Raw genomic sequence first — 18,493 nt, 5'->3', positions numbered from 1 at the left:
TGTGTGGACAGTGTCAGTCACACCTGGGCTTGGGAGCATGAGATCATTCATAGAGGTGAAGGCAAGGATGGAGTTAATTATGAGCAAGGAGAAGAGTGATTATTCATACACAAAGTGATACTGACCATCAGACACACATTATCTCTGGACAACAAATAAAATAAAGAGTGCAGTATGGGAGTAACTGCAATACAAAGCCATGGGACAGTGATCAGAGGTGTAGCTTTTAAGCAAACGCTGGGGCCTGTGCAGGTTACTGTAGGTGTGAGGGAGTGCACAGGGTTGGTTGGACCTCAGATCAAACAAGGGCAGTGACAGTACAATAGGGACAATGGCAGTGAAGAGCAATACAAATTAGGGTACTACCTAGGGGAGCATGGGTCTGTGCCGGGGGCAGCAGGGGGAGGATAAGCAGCTAGCAGGTGCCAATTGTCCTCCCCTGGGCTCCGCTGGGCTTTAACAGGGTCATATTCTGGGCCGACTGAACCCTCACCCTGCTCCATCTGAAGGACACAAGATGCTTACAGTCAGCCCTGCTGGCTTACCCACCAGTCACCTGGGTAGACTGCTGGTTAGCCAGAGACACAAACCAACTTAATAAAAAAAAATAATAATAATAATCCATGCTCGTCATTAAGTCCTCCACACAATACTCAAATATTTCACCGATTCGGTGATAGCTGCCATATCTTGTTTCTTTAAGAAATGTCTTGGAACAGAGGACGTTGTTCAACAGAACTGATAATTGCAGCATTTAGAATCAATTTAAGACTAAATATCAGAGTACAGTGGATACATAATCAATGCTGCTTATTAAGCAACAAACAAATGATTCAATATGCAGGAGGCCTGTTAATCAGTGAGCCAGTCCCGGCAGCACTTTAAATTGGCAACTGATTAGGCAAAAAAAACTTTTGGTCTTGGTGCCCTTTGCAACTTAGCAACTGAACCATCAGTTTGTTATTTCACAAGCTAAGTTAGCTTATCTGCCAACTGGTGTCTGTAAAATCATGTTAACAACACAGTTAAATAGGCGTCCTACTTAAGCCTGATAGATTATTAACCAACGCTTTATAAGAGGCAATAATTTTTTTTTTTTACATATACTTAAGGGCTTTTATTTTCCCACAACAGAGAAAATAAAAGGCGAGTGAGTAGACTGGCTGCAGGTTATGTTGATTTAGAGACAGCTGTAAAACTAAGCAACCAATGAACGAAGCTTAAGGCATTACAAAAGATTTCTCAGTGGAAGAGGCTTACGGAAAAATCTATTAGTATCTGAGCTAATTAACCTGCTGCTCTTTCAGAGCTTGAAAAAAGGCAGAGCCGTGACAACCCATGACGGCCTTCTATCTTGTATAAAATGTGAAAAATTACTGAAACTTTTTTCTACAGCAACTGAAAAACCATTGTCTGAGCCATTTTGAAATGTGTAAGAAAGCACACATCTTTTACGTGAAATTTAATTTCTTCAACAAGAGTTCATGCTACTCTGAGGAGGTTATTTTGGAAAAACTGCAAGACGGTGCAAAATGTTTGCCATTGGTCTGTAGGGACCCACAATGACAATCTGTCATGCTTCTAATAAAAGAGTATCATGCTGCTTTTCATATAAACCCAAAGAAAATTGCTCATGCAGCTTATTGAGCAATCAGTCCAGACACGTGGATCTACCCAAAACCATGCAGGTGGACGACTGAGGTAAAGACGCCATCTTATAACGTGAAATCATTCTAAAGACTAGGGGCTGAAAAAATGTGAAGAGGATCGCACCAACACATAAAGTTACCATGTGTGCTTCATGCCTCATCTTAAAAACTGAGAGGCATGCCGGGTTGGAGCTCAGATCTGATCACACATCCTGATGAAGGGCATCGTGGCTATTCTTAAGGGTTTAAGAAAAACTAATCCACATTTTGAAAAGTGCAGGAGAAAAGAATCAATATTCTGGGACATCAGGTGGGATTTCCATAAGAAGATAAAATGATGAATCTACTCATTCACTCATGCATTTGATCATGCAGTGGATGGGTTGGGGAATGGCAGGATCATGCTGTGAGGAGAACGTCTGGAGACACATTTGTGTCAGCGTTTCTACCAGGATGTAATGCATGCAGAGGCTAAAATTCTCCTTCTTCTGCAAGACCTCAAACTCATTGATATTTTCCTGAACCCAGCTACAGAGAATGCTGATTGGCTAGTTTAGAGCATGCTGTCACAGACACGTTACTCTTCCAACACAGCACGACACTAACAGCCGGTATCAAAAATGCTTGAGGACAACTGATACTAAGAATTATGAATGAGCACATATAAGAGCACTTATTCTGCAAAGCAATGTTTCTCTCTGAGAATAAAGATAATTAAAAGCGACACTTTGATTATTACAAATAAAGTAAAATATTTGAGTAAAATACCAAAAGTCCAGAGATTAAAAAGGATTTTAAAGTATTAAGACTTTATCATTAAAAAGTAATACAATTGAAAATACTAATTAAAGCTGCGATATCTATCTGCCTTACAGTATTTTTAGAGTTTTAAGAATTAAACTGTTTGCTGAAAGATATAATTTATCCAGTTTCGGTTAAAAAAAGAGACAAGGTTTTGAGAAATGCAACCTAACAAGATGCAGTTAAACTTTTATATAACATCCTTAAAAGAAATATTGCATTTGCATGAAGCGCTCCTGCAGTTAGGCGTTTTCACAGATGGATTTATCTAAGATGTATGAAGTCCACGGCTCAACAGATCTCAAATCTTCTACCTAATTTTGCCCAGCTGGCTCTTGGCTCTGGACAAAGGCTGCAGAGCGATGAAGTCATCACCTATGACCACTCGGTTGGAATACATCTACACCAGGAGAGCACAAACAAAGGGTAAGATGAAGAACAAACAAACAGAGGCTAGAAATCAAACTTTTCCTCTCGCACACAGACCCATTTAAAAACACGATTTCAGACATGTTTACACACATACACACACACACACACACACACACACACACACCCTAACACACTCAAGACAAAACAGGGTGGAGGCTGAAGTAGAAACTAGAAACAGCACACAGACTGGAAAAAGTTGGCAAATTTTCTAAGAAATGAGCTGGGAATTTTTCAGACACCAGTACAGGAAGTAGAACATGAAGCATCAAGACAAACAAATCAATAGAGTAAGATAACAGAGGTGACACTGTTTGCTCATCGATTATCAAACATAACCATGATTACATTGCTGTTAAGAAGCAGGTTAGTCATGAACAAATAGGCTAATAAAAAATTAACTCTTCAACTACAGTTCTATTTACAAGCCGTGTTCATTTGGGGTAATCGGGACATTTTTCACTTCCAGGTTTGTCTTATAATATGAGAAATACAGTTGCAATATTTGTGCTATAGTAGGAAGCTAGATTATAAATATATGTAAATAAGCCAACAGAAGACAACGTAATTACCCTAAAGCTGTTTTTTTCTTCATTCTACTGTGATCTCAATCTAAATCTTTATCAAAATTTAGTGTTGAGCATATATCTGCAAAACTTTATCAATACATTTAACTGTAAAATTTTCTAACTGCCACTTTGCTTTGTAATAAAAGCTAAATATTTGCCTGCTGCTGTTGATTTTTATATGTAAACCCCAATACAAGGCAAAAAAAGGCATTATTATTTGGAATAAATACAGTAAAAATCGAATATTTGTTAATTATTGGACTTCATTACAACAACCTGTGGGTATCTAGTTGTTGGAGATTTATATTACCTGACTCTTCTGTGTGCTGGTTGGACGAAGATGTCTGTATAAGACCTTCTTCAACACGTCAGGAAAGAGGCAGGTGATGACAATAATGATGATGGCGAACCAGGCAGAACCACTGGACAGCAGTTGGACAAAGACGAAGTACATGTCCTGGGTGTGCAGGAATGGCCTGCAGAGAGTTCAAACATGGTTAAGCAAAGAGCTAACTTTTTATTAAACAGAGGCAAATCTACTCGATTGGTTATAAAACCAACAGAAAAGATCAGCAGCCATACTGGAAATTTTCCCTTTTCAGCGTTACATCAGATTCAGCATCACTTAGAAATGTGCACTCAGATAATATTATTCCCAAGAGAGTCTAAAAAAACATTACAGATGTCGTAGGATGCTGAAAAATGGCCCAATTTTGTTCGGAGGGCTCCAAGATGTCTGTGATTTAACCAAATGAGCTCAAGTGGTGGAGAAAAAAAAAAAAAAGATTTGATTGGTTAAACAAGGAGAACTAGGATTCTATCTATGCTGGTACAAACCCCAAAAAACAAAAAAATATGTTATTTCACCACAGCAGATAATACACAATGTCAGGCTCTCTGACAGTCTTAACACAGATTATATAGGAAACTGTTCATCCTAAAGTTTCCAGGCTGCATATGTCAATTATTCCGGCTACCCTCCAACTACTTTAGAAAAGTTATTAAAAGACTTCTCTGGGATTTGTTTCAGAACAAAATAGGGATTTGTTTGAACAGAACAATACAAATACTTGGAATTGAGACTTTGCAACATGTCATGATTATAGCCCAGTATAGATTGAAGTTCTCACCAAATAATCCCTCCGTAAAAGAGAGAGAAGATGAAATAGAAAGCGATTGAGCCCCACGTCACAAAATGGTTCATCCAGGTCCAAAACTGCGTCTCTAATGCCAGCTGCAAAATGGAGAAAAGTAAAAGTCAAGTTAAAAAATTGATGAAGGAACCGCCGGGGCACCCATAAACTCTGGCAATCTGCTTCTGTGCTATAAAAGAGACCTGAGCAGTTAATGCTCACTGACATCATCCTCCTCTCCACATACTTCATTACAAATGACCCGTCTGTCTCGACAGACCAAACCAGGTTAAACTAAGGCTAACTAAGGGTTTTAAACTGACTTTCAATAAGCATATTTGCTGGAGAAATTCTATTTTTAAACACTTAGCTGCTTATCTGCACATATTGATGAGAAACCTGTCTGTTAGAGGATCTTGAGTCAGCACTATACAACACTGTGCTGTGTGATATTTTGCAAATTTAGGGAAAATATGGACAGCCCCTCCAGATAGGAAATAATAATGAAAGAAATAGGAGTCTGGATTAAGTTAGTAAAGATGCAGAGAAGTAAAAAGAATAAAGAATATTTTTAAACTGTTGATCTCTGCAACATGTTCCCAGGTGTGTGATGCATTCTGGGATGATGCAGAATGTTTTATTTTTTGTGGGAGTTTTTTGAGGGGCATTATGACTCATGAACCCATTCAGTTTACTCCTTGGATAAATAGATAATAGAACTATAAGAAAATTACATTCTCAATATTGGTACTAGTTTAAAAGGCAGCATCTGCTTCCAGTGTTTACATTCTCTTCTCACCTCATTCAAATCTGACCAACTGACTGAAGCCTACTCTGTGGTTTTTTTAGCCACAGATTTTTTTTATTTTTTTTTGGCTTGGAAAAGAAACCGAACCACCAGATAACGTTTCAATGAACTGATCTGGACCAAACTACACAAACTCTGTGTTTAGACTCTATGTTTACTACTTAAAGCAAAGCATTTGGGAAATTAACTGTCTTTGAAACTAGGGTTAATTATCTCGACAGCAATAATACAAATAATTCCTAAATTTCTTTAATTTTAAGGTTCTTTAATATTTACCTTTAAAGTCACAGTGATGACCATCACAGTAAAGACGAGTGTTCCAAACGTCCAGTTCCCAAACATCTGGAAGAACAGACAAGGATTATCTAAAGCTGCAGTTCATCATTAGCTTACCAGACTTTATGATGAGAAAGAAGCTCAGCCAACATGCACAGTCTTAGTAGAATATCTGATAGGGTTAAAAGCTTTTTTTATTATTTTAATCACCTAGATATTTATATCATGGATGAAAAAAAAATGTCAGGTGCAGTTACTTCAACTTAAGGTATTATTTTAGGAAAAATCAAGAGTGTGGTGTCGTGACAGGGAGGAAAATATGAGCAGATTCATGCTTATATTAGCAGATTTGCAGGAATGAAGGATCTTATTAAAGGCAGCAGGCCTGGTTGAGAAAGTTGTCTGTTGTTTTGCATCTGTTGTTTGTATGTTTAGTGACTTTATGTAAAGGCAAGACATTATCAAGTTGAAAGAAATTAATTCACTATTTCTACTCTACAATTTAATATTGGTATAAAACTGTTCTGTGAAGACCTGAGAAGTTAGTTGGAGAACATTGGTGAAAAATCACTATCACAGACACTGAGGAACAAGCAGACAGATCTGAGATACAACTGTGGAGAAGTCAAAGCATAGTTAGGTTTCTTTAGGAGCCTATTTTAAATTTTGTATTTTTTTTTTTCAAGGTCATTATTTGTCATTATGGGGCTATGATTGATGTAACATGCAGTCACAGGTATACAGTTAACTAAGAATGATTTAAAAGAATTGATGAGTGTTTTTGTCATTATCTTTATCACAATGGTATTAAAAAATATCCTGATGAGATTTTAAGCCCATATCACCCCACCCTACTACATAGGAGACCTTTTAGATTAAAGCATATCTTAAAATGGGCCCACAGTAAGCATTACGACTTTTAAAGTCATGTTTATACATTTCCTTCACTGCATCTGACTGAGAATAACCCAATATGTAATCCACAAAGCCAGTAAAGAAATATTCCTAAAAATGTTCAGATGCCGTGGTATTTTATTCCAAGAAACATTAAAAACCATTTGCCACTTTCCATCTGCTTTGCAATAACACACTGCTTTGTGTGGCTCTATGACAAACATCTTACTGAACAAGCTTTTTTTTTTTTAAAAAAAGAGGGCTTTATACAACAAAATGACTACAAAAAAAGAAAGATAGCTGCTTGGCATAGAAATCTATCTGAACCCATATTGGAGAAAATTGTTAAGAATAGACAGGATGCTGATGAATCCTCATGAGTACTCATATTAACCTCCCAAGGACATGCATTCAACTATAGAGCAGACTCTTACCAGCTGCCTGTTAGCTCGCAACATCTGAAGACATGCACAGCGTGAAGGCAGAAGGAAAACGCATAATCAACCAAAGATGGAAGGAAAGACAACCAAACGAGAGTAATCAAAGTGAGTGCATTCAGAAACAGCAAACTACCAACTAAAATAAAGATGGAAAGATATGATGCAGGAATAAAGAGAGAATGAAAGAACTGTCTAATAAAAAAAAAGACAATCTAGAGATAGAAAACAGCAACATCAAGGGAATGGTACTGAAATAGCAGCAGGTTGTCTCTACCTTCAATAATAATATCAATACCACTGAGAGGACACAAACACAAACATCTAAAATCAACTCAATATCAGGGCTTTATGGCTTGAACTACTGTTTTCTAGCTTCATAAATACAATTCTTATACATGAAGTTTCTAAAGAATTCTTTTTCCCCACATGCTCTGACAAACAGACCTGTCCATTGCCCATGAGTGTGGTGTCCTCCCCCATCAGTATGTAGGACCCAAAGAAAAACACAAAGGCATGACTGAAGCCCAACACAGTCCAGTACAGGAACGTCCGGAAGGACAGCAGAGAGTTTTTGCTGATATCTCTGTGGAAAACACAAAGAGTTTAATTTCTGAAATTCAATCTCTTTAATGAATCCTAATTCTAGGTCCTAACTAGCTTTATTTTGGTCCTTTATGACATTCATTCATTTTCAGATAAATAAAAAACTGCTGATCATTTCCTAGCAGTGAATACTACATTATAGTGTAGACCAGGACTTGACACAGGGCCTTACCTGTACAGGCACGGTTTACTCTGCAGGATGTCAGGATGGACCAGCTGCTCAAACAGACTATACACAAGGATGGGCAGCGAGGTGAAGCAGATGTTGTACAGCGTCAGGTAAACACTGTCATACAGAGTCTGGATTGGACAGAGAGCATTTCAACAGAAAATCATTAGCTGAGAGTTTTGGCTCCAACTCTTCACAATAGGTTTTACTAACAACAGAATTTAGAGCTGAACAGTTAGTAAGATGCCCACTGAGTAACACACATTGTATGTGGGAACAGGGAATTATGAGAATAACAGCTTATGGTTAGTGTTTTTATTCTAGCTTTCTAAAAGAATATTGTATTAGTCAAGTAAGCTACTGAAAGACAATTGTAAAAGTATTAACAGACTTTAAAGAAAGGGAATACATCTTGGAGGGGCAGTAAAATGCTCTGACTTTAGACACTCTAAATTAAGGAAAATACACTAGATATGAACAGACGTTCTATAAAAAGTATGTCCTTTTAGGAAATAAAGTAAAATATTCAAAACCAGAAGCAAAACCTTTACATAAACAAAACAGGAAAAAGGATATTTAAATTAGACTTACTTGTTGTGAAAACAAGCAGAAGAACTGGTATAAAAACTGTGGCGTAATAAAACACACATTCTAGATGAAACGGAAAGACAAAAAAAATGCTTAAACATGACAGCGTGAGAACAGATAGATTATTATACAGTACACAACTTATGCTTTAGTTCCAAAACACCATGAGTCAAAGTAATTGTTCTTGGAAAAGCTGCAGAGGGGAAAACATTGTCGGTCAATGGAGACATATCCTACCTTGTAGAAAAAGTACTGTACAAGAGTAGCTATTCGAATGTAGTAGAAGTGACCATGGACCAACAGTAGTTTAGCCAGGAATTTAAACCTAGCAATTGCATAGTCACTGTTTCTCACGGCCTGTCGACCTTCCTTCCCCATGATGCCTGGTGATCCAACCATAAATGCACAGTTCAGACAACCAATCAGAAGAGTTGCACGGTTTCAAGTTGTATTACTGAAGATTATGTGAGCCTTTACCTATGCCCACATGAGCTTCTTGTATCATGCTGACATCATTTGCTCCATCCCCGATAGCTAATGTTATTGGCTTTTCTGGGGAGGTCTTTAGCAAACGGACCACCTGGAAAAAAAAACAGAAACAATAAACACTTAACATCTAAAAAAAAAAAAATAAAAAAATAAAAAAAAATAAATGATGCTTTGATTCTGAACATTTCCTTAAAATTACCAAAACAAACTGATCTGTTAAATTGGATGGATGGCCATCATCAAGAAATAACCAATTCTAATAGTGAGCTCGGCACCTGTTCAAAAGAGCAACCTCTTAACCGCAACATCTTTTTCTCTTCAGCAACAAGTGCCTCTGGAAAACAAACTCACTAATTTAACCCTGCAGAGCATTTGAAAAAAAAAAACACTAACCTGTAGCAAAGGTGGAGAAGGTGAGACTGTGCAATAGTTTAAATGTCTGACCAAGATGTGATAATCTAGAGCAGAAGGTTGTCTACTAATGTGACATACAGCAAAGAGCAGTAGGCGTTTACCTTTGCTTTCTGAAGAGGAGCCATACGGCAGCAGAGCACGGCTGAGCAGTTTTTACACACTTCCATAAACAGTTTCTCATGTTCCCTCAAGGCTAAAGACAGACTAGCTCCATCTACAACCAAGCCGTGCTGAATAACATGGTCTTCTTTTATCCTGCGAACAAAAAAAGAAAAAGATGAAGACAATCACACAAACACACAAGGAAGAGAACTATGAAAAGATATACTAGTATGTTGGATTCTACAATTCACTATCAGCTAATATTTGACTCAGTTGTTGAGTCAGAGAGTTGCATTGCTTTTCATTAGTTATTTGAACCCTGTATCACTGAGGAGTCAAAGCTTGCAGTAGTTTATGCTCAGCTTCTTAGTTCCACTTTACCACCAACTCCAATAAAATCCCAAACAGAAGCATGAAATAAGTGCTTTCATTGTAAAATGGTTTTGTTATCATTTTTCATTAATTGAACACAGACTCATGCTCCCGTGTGTATTATGATTTATAAAAATAATACAAGCATCTGTTTTGATCGGCTTCAGAGCGTGGATGCATTAAGAAGCAAAAAAAAAAAGAGTATGAGTATGGTTCCCACCTCCGGGCCAGTCTGCGTAGCTGCTCTGCACACTCATTATCGGAGCGCTGCTGCAGAAGCTCCAAGATGTTCATGGTCCTGTGAAAGTGGCCACATGACAGGCTGACGCTGACTGCCGTCTCGTGTTTGTCTCCTGTCAACACCCACACTTTGATTCCTGCCAGGCGCAAAGCTTCGATTGTCTCCTGAACTTTGTCTTGAAGTCTGTGGAGCACAAGGGAGACTGTGTTCAGTGAAAATATGTTATGTTCTTAAAGGCCAAGTGAGAAATAAATTATTATAATAAATGAGTGTTAAGAAGAAGAACGCCTCATTGTTTGGATTGCTCACATTTCCAGCCTACAAAAGATGCATCATACTTCCGAACACGGAAGTATGATGCATCTTTCTTGAGGGAATAAGGGCCGTTCCAATGATTTGCAATGACTGTTCATATCAAAAACAGCTTTTTTAAAATATTAGACTGAGAACTGAAGAGAATATTAGTCATGACTTTCATAACAGAGGCGACCCTTTAATCATGACCATGTGTGGCCCTGGGAGCAACTCATTTCAGAAGCACAAATGGAGCAAAGCAGAGAGGAGAGAGCATGGAGAGATAAACAAAGTGTGAGAAACTGAGGCTTAGGAGCAGATGGTGAGTGGATGCCAGGACACAAAGCAACAGCTCGATCCAGACAGACTCATATTGGTGACGTCTGTAATTCTCTGTGGACTAAAAACTATAAAGTATATTATTATGGTGGCTTTCAGCAGCCATCTATATCAAGGGTCTTCAATTTCAGTCCTTGAGGTCCAGTTTCTGGACTCTTTTACATGTGGTTTTGCAGCAACACGCTAGAGTCAAATAATTAGGTCATTAGCAGGACTCTGGAGATCCTGGCTGCATATTGAAGAAGTAATTCAAAACTCTGATTTAGGTATGGAAGCAAAGATGCCAGGATGCCAGACATCAAGAACTTGAACTAAAGAACTGTGGTTTATCCTCAATTAGTTGTAATAGAGTGGACAAAAATTACACTTTGAGTTTTTAAATGTGGATTTGGTTACAAGTCAGATGAAAAGAGAAAACTACACAAGTAATAACAGAAAGCAAAACTTAAAAGCAATGTAATAAAAAATGCCATTGGTGCGAGACCAGGAAAACATATCCTAACTGTACAGTAGAAGTATATGAATGACTAAAAAAATACATTTTATATCCCTTAACTAATATATGTCCAGTGTTCCAAATTACATGACAATGATGAACAATTAAAATGTCTAACTTCTCTGTAAGATCCGCGTTTTTACCAATGCGTTATTTTAAAGTGTGCTTTAATGATGATTTATAAGATATAGATTGTACAAAACTTTGAAATTAATGTTTTTAAATTAAAAGCCTCATAAAATACACAGTCTTACCAAGTGAAATAAGATTTTCATTGTACTTTAATTTTTAAATAAAAAATCCCGTAAAGATCAATTCACAAATCAATGAACCAATGGTCTGCAAAGAAGTCTGGAAAAGAAGTACCAACTGATTGTTAGAAGTTGGCATCCAGCACTAATATACTATTAATGTGTTTCCAAACAATTTATCTGACTTTTTTATATTCAAATAAACTAAATCATTGTATATACTGTTTATTATGGCTTCAACTTATTTAATTAATTAAATGAATCATCACTGCATTCAAATAACTTATTGCTTATTATTTCTTTGAGATGAGTTGTCATTACTTCCATATGAACTATTTATATGAAGGAAAATTAGAATGGAAATTTATGTTAATGTTTTTCATACTTGTCTTCCACCCCGGTTGCTCCCAGGAGCTGCAGATCTCTTTCGATGTAGGCAAAAGCTTCCTGTAGTTTCTCCTCCCTCTGCTGCAGAGCCGTGCGAGCAGAAGTCAGGCGCTTGTCCACATCGATGTACTCTTCTGGACTGAAGTGGCGACATGCTACAACGAGGGTACGCAAACCTTTCTACATTGGAACAAAGAGATGGAAGATGAAAGGTTATATAAAAATAGGGACGAGGGAGTAAATATAAATACATGTAGAAAATAAACTTCTCTAAACCATAAAGCAGGACAATAATGTTGCTCTTTAAAAGAATAATATTAAATAAAGGGGATGTGGATTAGAGATGAAAGGATGTATAAAGGAAGGCAAAAACAACAAAAATATTAAATGAAAAATATCACAGATTGGGTTTAATTCCTTAAAGTGGCCTTAAGGCGTGATGACCACATAAAGCCCAGACAAGAGCAGCAATTCTGGGGTCGAATATCTGACGATATGATGTGGAAGGAGGACTGCTTGTGTGTGGGCATAAAGAGCAACAGAGCATGGCGTAATCACTGCATCATTCCTAAATGCCAGGCTTACGCACAGAAACAACAGATGCATGAATCAAAGAAACACATCTACTAAAATGCTATTTTTACGATCTTAAAAAAAAAAAAGATAATTTAAATGTCAGTATTTTAGCTATGCTTGAATAAGCTTTTGAAATGTCTAAATTTTCACAAAATATGGCATAGGCCATGTTATACTGTATTGTTCTTAAACTGCAATGATATGCATATTCATGGAAACGATGTGGAGTTGCATCCCATTTGTTGCTAAAACCAAGAATTTTAATTTCTCACCAAGGCAAATTCGTCCACATGTAATCTTGTTTTTTCAATCTCTCCATCAGTGCTGAAAGGCAAGATTGCAGACTCAGCACCTTTTGTGAAAAGCACTTTTCCTCCTTCAGGGGAAAAAGAAAAAAAAAAGACATTAGTATCCTTTATTACAATTTCCTGTATTCCAAATGGGTTCATCCCAACGCTATTGTAGATTTTTTTATGTTTTTGGCAGCATGATAAACACAGTGTGCTGCTGAAGCGGATAATGTTACCTGAGGGAGTCTGCAGTATGACGCTCATCCTCCTACGGTTTGGGTCAAACTCTAAGACATGGAGCAGTTTATACCTGCAGGTTAAGGAAAAATCCTGTTGACAATTTCTGGAAAATTAAATAGCTAATTTCATTCTAAACATAAAGAATTTAGTTTCACACTCTGGTTTGTATATCTGCACTGCATACTCAATTGTTTGGGTATGTTTTTACATCTACATAATGTATGAAAAACTAATGAAATTTGATTGAATTGGAAAAAAAGAAACAGTTTAATAAGTGGTATGATTTAATTTGAATTTTACACAAAAGACATTGGTGCCACTTCTTGGCTGCTCAATTCATTAACTTGTTGTTGAATTTGACCCATTTAAAATTAGCTGGATGTTTCCAAACACTGACTTACTTCTCAGATTTCCCATAAGTTTTGATTTCCATGGTATCTCCACTGCTGCCTGTGAAAGCCACTCCAATTCTGAAGAGAAAGGAATAAACTACAACATTAGAACTCTTAGCAGAGATAAATAGTTGAGCTTCTAATGTTGCACAACCATTTAATCGTGTGCTAGCTTTCTGATAAGGCTTTTTGGTTCTTTGATATTAATCTGTTACACAGAATGCTGCTTCCTTAAGGGTTATTAGAATTTAAAGGGGTCATAGAATGGTTATCTAGGCTATTTGGTGCTGGTCCTTAAATTTTCTGTATAGGGTGTGTAACATTGGTGGGGCTGAAAATGGCATATTTTTCGTTCTATGAGCCCTAATGCAAGCCTGATTATAAGCCCCAGAATGAAACGACTTTTTTTCTTCCTTTTATGGTATGCTCATGAATATTTAGATGAGTTGTGTGCTGATTGGTTGGTTTACAACGAGCGAAGCTACCGAGCAAAGACTCATCATAGCAAAAAGCACTCACTCATTGAAAAAAATCCAATTGTTTATAAGGTAGAGTGACCAGACGTTCTCTTTTTCCTGGACATGTCCTACTTTTCATACCTAAAAAAATGTCTGGGATTTTGGTCAACTATAGTGCAGCACGTAGTCGAATCACACCGGGCACTTGAACCGAGCCGTGAGCTCTGGGGCTGGTCCGGGAACCAGGGCGGACGGGGGCAGGGAGCCAACGGGGACAGAGCAACCAAACCCGATCTGACATCGGCGGCCCCGTGCACGGTAAGGCAGGCCTTTACTGTAGTATTTCATGAAAATTACAATAAATATCAGTATAACTACTACCATTACTAGTCAGCATTTACAACTATCTGACAAGAACTTTGAAGTTTTGGAGTGGCTCAGCCAGTTCTATGATCCATGTTTGGGTGTATTCTAAAGTTAAGGATGACAACAAAGAGACCGTCTCAAAAATCTTGGGGGAATCATATAGTTTTGCATGTATTGCATGGGAGATTGTCCATGCAATACATTTTCAAAACAATAGTAAAAACATGCTAGTTTGCAGTTGTCAGACAGATTTGATTAAAAATAATAAATATTTTTCTATTGAGGACTGAGAAGGATAACAATTATTTCTCATTTCTCACAAAGTAAACAAAGTAAGTAAGTAAACTGAACTGATGGGGCACCATTTAAAAACATGATTTATGCCTCCACCTGAGCAACCTGTCGAACTCCACAAAAGGTCTCCAAGTACTCCAGAAACTGTAATTATTATCCGTGTTAAATTTCTGACACCAACATGAACAAGTTACTAGGCACCAGGCTGTCATAAAAAGCCCAGACTCTGCTTCTATCTGGCTATAAAACTCTGCAGCAATGTTTGGCATGAAGTTAAAAATTTGGATCCATATACATTTGATATAGTAATAGATAGATAATATGACCTACTGCTTCACCTAAAGTAAAACCACCACAGATTCTAAATTAAGATTAGTATAAACAGCATGACTCTCTTATTTAACAGTATTTTTTCTTGGATTTTGGAGCCTTTCCAAAGGACTTCTAAATAGGATTACCCTGTTCATTTTAATCCAATAAACCAACACAGTCTAAAGTTTCACCAAAGTAATAAAATACAAAGAGAGGATACATTTGTAAGTTTCAGGGCCTTGGGCAATTAGAAGGACAAAGATGGAGTAAAAAGTTTTAAAGTCATAATACTATACCTCTTTGTTGCCTCTACCAAAGCTTTCTCATCTGGTGAGGAGGCGTAGTACTCCATGTGATTAGAGGAGTAACCATTGGCGTGGGAGAACGGGTCCCCTCCTAGCAGGGAATCTGGCTGGTCATAGCTGATTTGAACGGTGTGACACAGTGACACGGCCTTGAGGAATAATAATTCATCACCTATCTGTGATGAGAAACAAAATAAGGAGGATGTACAGATGAAGCATTTAAAGATTTTATTCTAAAAACTATGTGGAGGGATAAAAAATTATTTTGTGTTGCAGTCCATGCAGATTAAAAACATGGGGAATAAACAAAAATTCTATATAAACCAGTAAACTGAGCAAATTTTAAAACCGAACCTATATTTAGAAATAAATTATTTCTCAAACGCATAGAGGGGCAATGAGATCCTAATTAAAAACACTGTGTTCACCATTTTATAGAAATGAGCCTTCAAGCATCAGTATTTACACCTTCCTGTGGCAAAAAAACAGGTTGATAACTATTAGCACATGTATAGCCAGTTTATATAATTAGCTGCAGCTTTTCTAGTTATAAAGTCATCAATTAACATGTCAATAGGTCTGGGATTACTTTAAGACCACAGCTCAGCTTATTATGTTCAGGCTTTTTATTTTCATAGAATAAACCTTAACATTTTTACATAAACTGAAGTCAGTTTTTTTTATAATTATAATGTTTTCTATTTGTGTTATGTAATATCATTTTTAACTGTCAATAAATCATCGGCTTTAAAATAATTAAAGCTTGAAAACATTACTATGAATGTAATTAATCTTTAAAATCGGTTTTACTTAGTGAATTAAGTTCCTGAATTAAGCAAACCTTTTAATAATATTCCAATCCATTGAATAGGATGCTATATTAAAACAAAGCAAATGATACTTTGTACTTTAACACAGGACAGTGGAAATCTTAGACTGGACAGAAGTTTTCATATAAAAGTAAATGTTGGTTTTCTGAATTACCAGACGAGGTGAAGAACCATCTGGTGAATCATCAGTCATCCCCTCTGGTACCAGTTTGCCATTCATTTCCCGATACTTGATGCCATTTATTGAACACTCGCGGAACTGCATTTCATTTTCTGTTAGCGTACCGGTCTTGTCTGTAAACACATACTCAACCTATGAAATAAAAACAACAAACACGCATGGGAAAACAGTTAAAGGCAGCTTGGAACAAAAACAGAGCATTAACAGTTTCTATTTAGAAATAGTTATTATTCTGCATGTGTAAATAAAATCATATCTTTATTACAGAAAAGATTTTTCAATTAGATATCAGGCTGAAGCCACCATTGGGAATCTTTCATTATAACTGAGGAAGACTATTCTGGAGCTCAATAAAGGAACAACTAAGAGGCTCCAGTAGAGCATCAGGATAAGTGGAAAAAATAATTGCGCCTTTTCTTTTTCTATTGGACTTCCTGGAAAACCTCAGATACTGCCATAATGGCTAGCAATGTTAGTTATTTAACTTGCACACAAACTTTATATGACAAATTTTTAACATTTTCTGCAAACTTTCTTAGTTCTGCAACATTTGGCCAAATAAGGTCTTTACTCTGCCTGCTATAGGTAGAGATATTGAAACTGCGGCCCAATTTTCCTAATGGTTCAAACAATACATTGTTGTGTTTATATCATAGCCCCACTTTTGGGTAAAATAATATTTCTCAGTTTTAAACAGTGTGAAAATTGTGCTCCAGTTTCTCTCTTGTGAATACTCACATTCATTTTTTGTACATAGCCACTGTTACAAACATAACAATGACAATGGTTTTACTAGATATTTTGAATTGTGACTTCAAATGGAACGCATCATAACAGCATGTCACTCGGACACATACCACCATGACCAGCCAGGAGGTAGGACTGAGAGAATAGTGATCATTTATAAATAGCATTTTTTTGTGAGCATTTTATTACTCAGTCAGCAAAAAAGTAACAAGGTTATTACTTAGAAAATATTTACATGTGGCTGATCTCAAAATGAAGATATGGTGATCAAATCAAAAAACAAAACTTCAGAACGGAAACATCCATAATCATTTATATAAAAATTCTAATTGCATTTCATTTTCAGTCATGTTCCTCACCTGCCCCAACTCTTCATTGAGATCTGAAGTGTTGACCTGAGCTTTCTGGTCGCTCTCCTCATGGTAAAGGTCTAAATCCCAACCAATGAAGAAGGAGCCCAGAAACTTCTGCATCTCCACAGTAACGTACAGTGAGATCGGGATGATAAAGTTGTAGAGCACCAGGAATGCCAAGAAGTCTGATATGAACTTAAGGATCTGATGGAGAATAAGAGAAAAAGAAATGGCCATATGTTAACAAAAACATGACAAAGAGGAAAGAATTAAAGAAAGAAATCAAAAGAGCCAAGACTAGATTATATAAATCCCTGCCACATAGAGTGATACAACTAAAGCACTGATCCTCCTAAATAAAAGCAGGCCGGGTAATCCATTCCTATTAGGAAGGTAATTACTGCATGTGACAAGAAAGGAGAAGCAAAGAGAGACAACAGCAAATGAGACAACAGTGTTAATAGTTTGTTCTATAGTACTGTATGTTTGAACTGATAGGAAACTGTGAAAAACAAAGTAAAAAATAAAAAATCATAACTATTTCCTGAACTGAGACAAAAAATATCCACCACTGTAGACATTTTTAGTAGTTCATAATTTCAAAAACTGTCTACAAGCATTGTTTAAAAGTTCGCGCTCTGCTAAGTAAGGATGCAGAGACTGAGTGATAGAGCAGACAGACAGGTGGACATGCCAATGATCAGTGCTACTGATAGGCACTCCTTTTTATACCTCATCACAAAATCTTCTGCAGCGTTGGTGTATACCTGTAGGTTTGATCATTATCCTATAATTAACAACGCACTCTCTCTGGAGAAGAAAACTGGTCTGTTGTGTTTTGGTGACATTCAAGAAGAAAATGTACAAATTTAAACTGAAAAATTAAACTGCAAAATAAATATGCATTTTTAAAGCTTAACAGCAAAAAAGTTACAAAAAAAACATCTGTTAAGTAACTCAAAGCAGACTAACCGGACTGCTGTTTTTCTCTTGCTCAGTCTTCTGATTGTAGAAAGGCTCATCCCATTTCTCTTCAGCCTGCCAGGCATACTTCAGAATAGTGCTGAGGATCGCCTCAAACAGCAAAATGGCCAGGTAGATTATCAGGAAGGTATTCATGGACCTGGCAGAAAACGACAACATGAAAAAGGAATGTTTAAAAAGCACCACCTCCAAATGAGAAGTCTGTTTTCTTCCCTCATGCTACATTCACACCAAACGCAGTAAGAGCAGCAAAAACGTGTCTGCTGCTTCATTTTTTATGCTTGTACAAGTTTAGATCTGACACGCAGCAGGAGCAGCTAGTTTACATGCAAAGTCAATGGTTGACGCGCCTCAAGGCGCAGCAAAATGTCCCGCAGCGTGTTTTGAGCAGCAGGAGCAGCGCGTTTTGAGCAGCAGGAGC

At 37.0% G+C, this 18,493-nt stretch overlaps 1 protein-coding gene across 1 annotated transcript in view; it reads right to left on the bottom strand.

Annotated features, from left to right (window-relative positions):
* atp11b (ATPase, class VI, type 11B) overlaps positions 1-18,493 on the bottom strand; it is a 44,044-nt gene that overhangs the window by 5,872 nt on the left and 19,679 nt on the right. Inside the window, 18 exon segments of the mRNA XM_015404246.1 lie at positions 3,759-3,924; positions 4,579-4,682; positions 5,666-5,731; positions 7,444-7,582; positions 7,775-7,902; positions 8,363-8,422; positions 8,597-8,742; positions 8,837-8,939; positions 9,364-9,517; positions 9,957-10,160; positions 11,743-11,924; positions 12,593-12,696; positions 12,847-12,920; positions 13,252-13,320; positions 14,969-15,153; positions 15,962-16,120; positions 17,095-17,292; positions 18,061-18,211. Coding sequence (XP_015259732.1) covers positions 3,759-3,924; positions 4,579-4,682; positions 5,666-5,731; positions 7,444-7,582; positions 7,775-7,902; positions 8,363-8,422; positions 8,597-8,742; positions 8,837-8,939; positions 9,364-9,517; positions 9,957-10,160; positions 11,743-11,924; positions 12,593-12,696; positions 12,847-12,920; positions 13,252-13,320; positions 14,969-15,153; positions 15,962-16,120; positions 17,095-17,292; positions 18,061-18,211 — 2,392 coding nt within the window.

This window comes from Cyprinodon variegatus, unplaced genomic scaffold (genome assembly GCF_000732505.1).
Source record: "Cyprinodon variegatus isolate N-32 unplaced genomic scaffold, C_variegatus-1.0 Scaffold1675, whole genome shotgun sequence".
In the NCBI taxonomy this organism is placed as follows: domain Eukaryota; kingdom Metazoa; phylum Chordata; class Actinopteri; order Cyprinodontiformes; family Cyprinodontidae; genus Cyprinodon; species Cyprinodon variegatus.
This window is presented reverse-complemented; position numbering and strand designations above follow the sequence as displayed.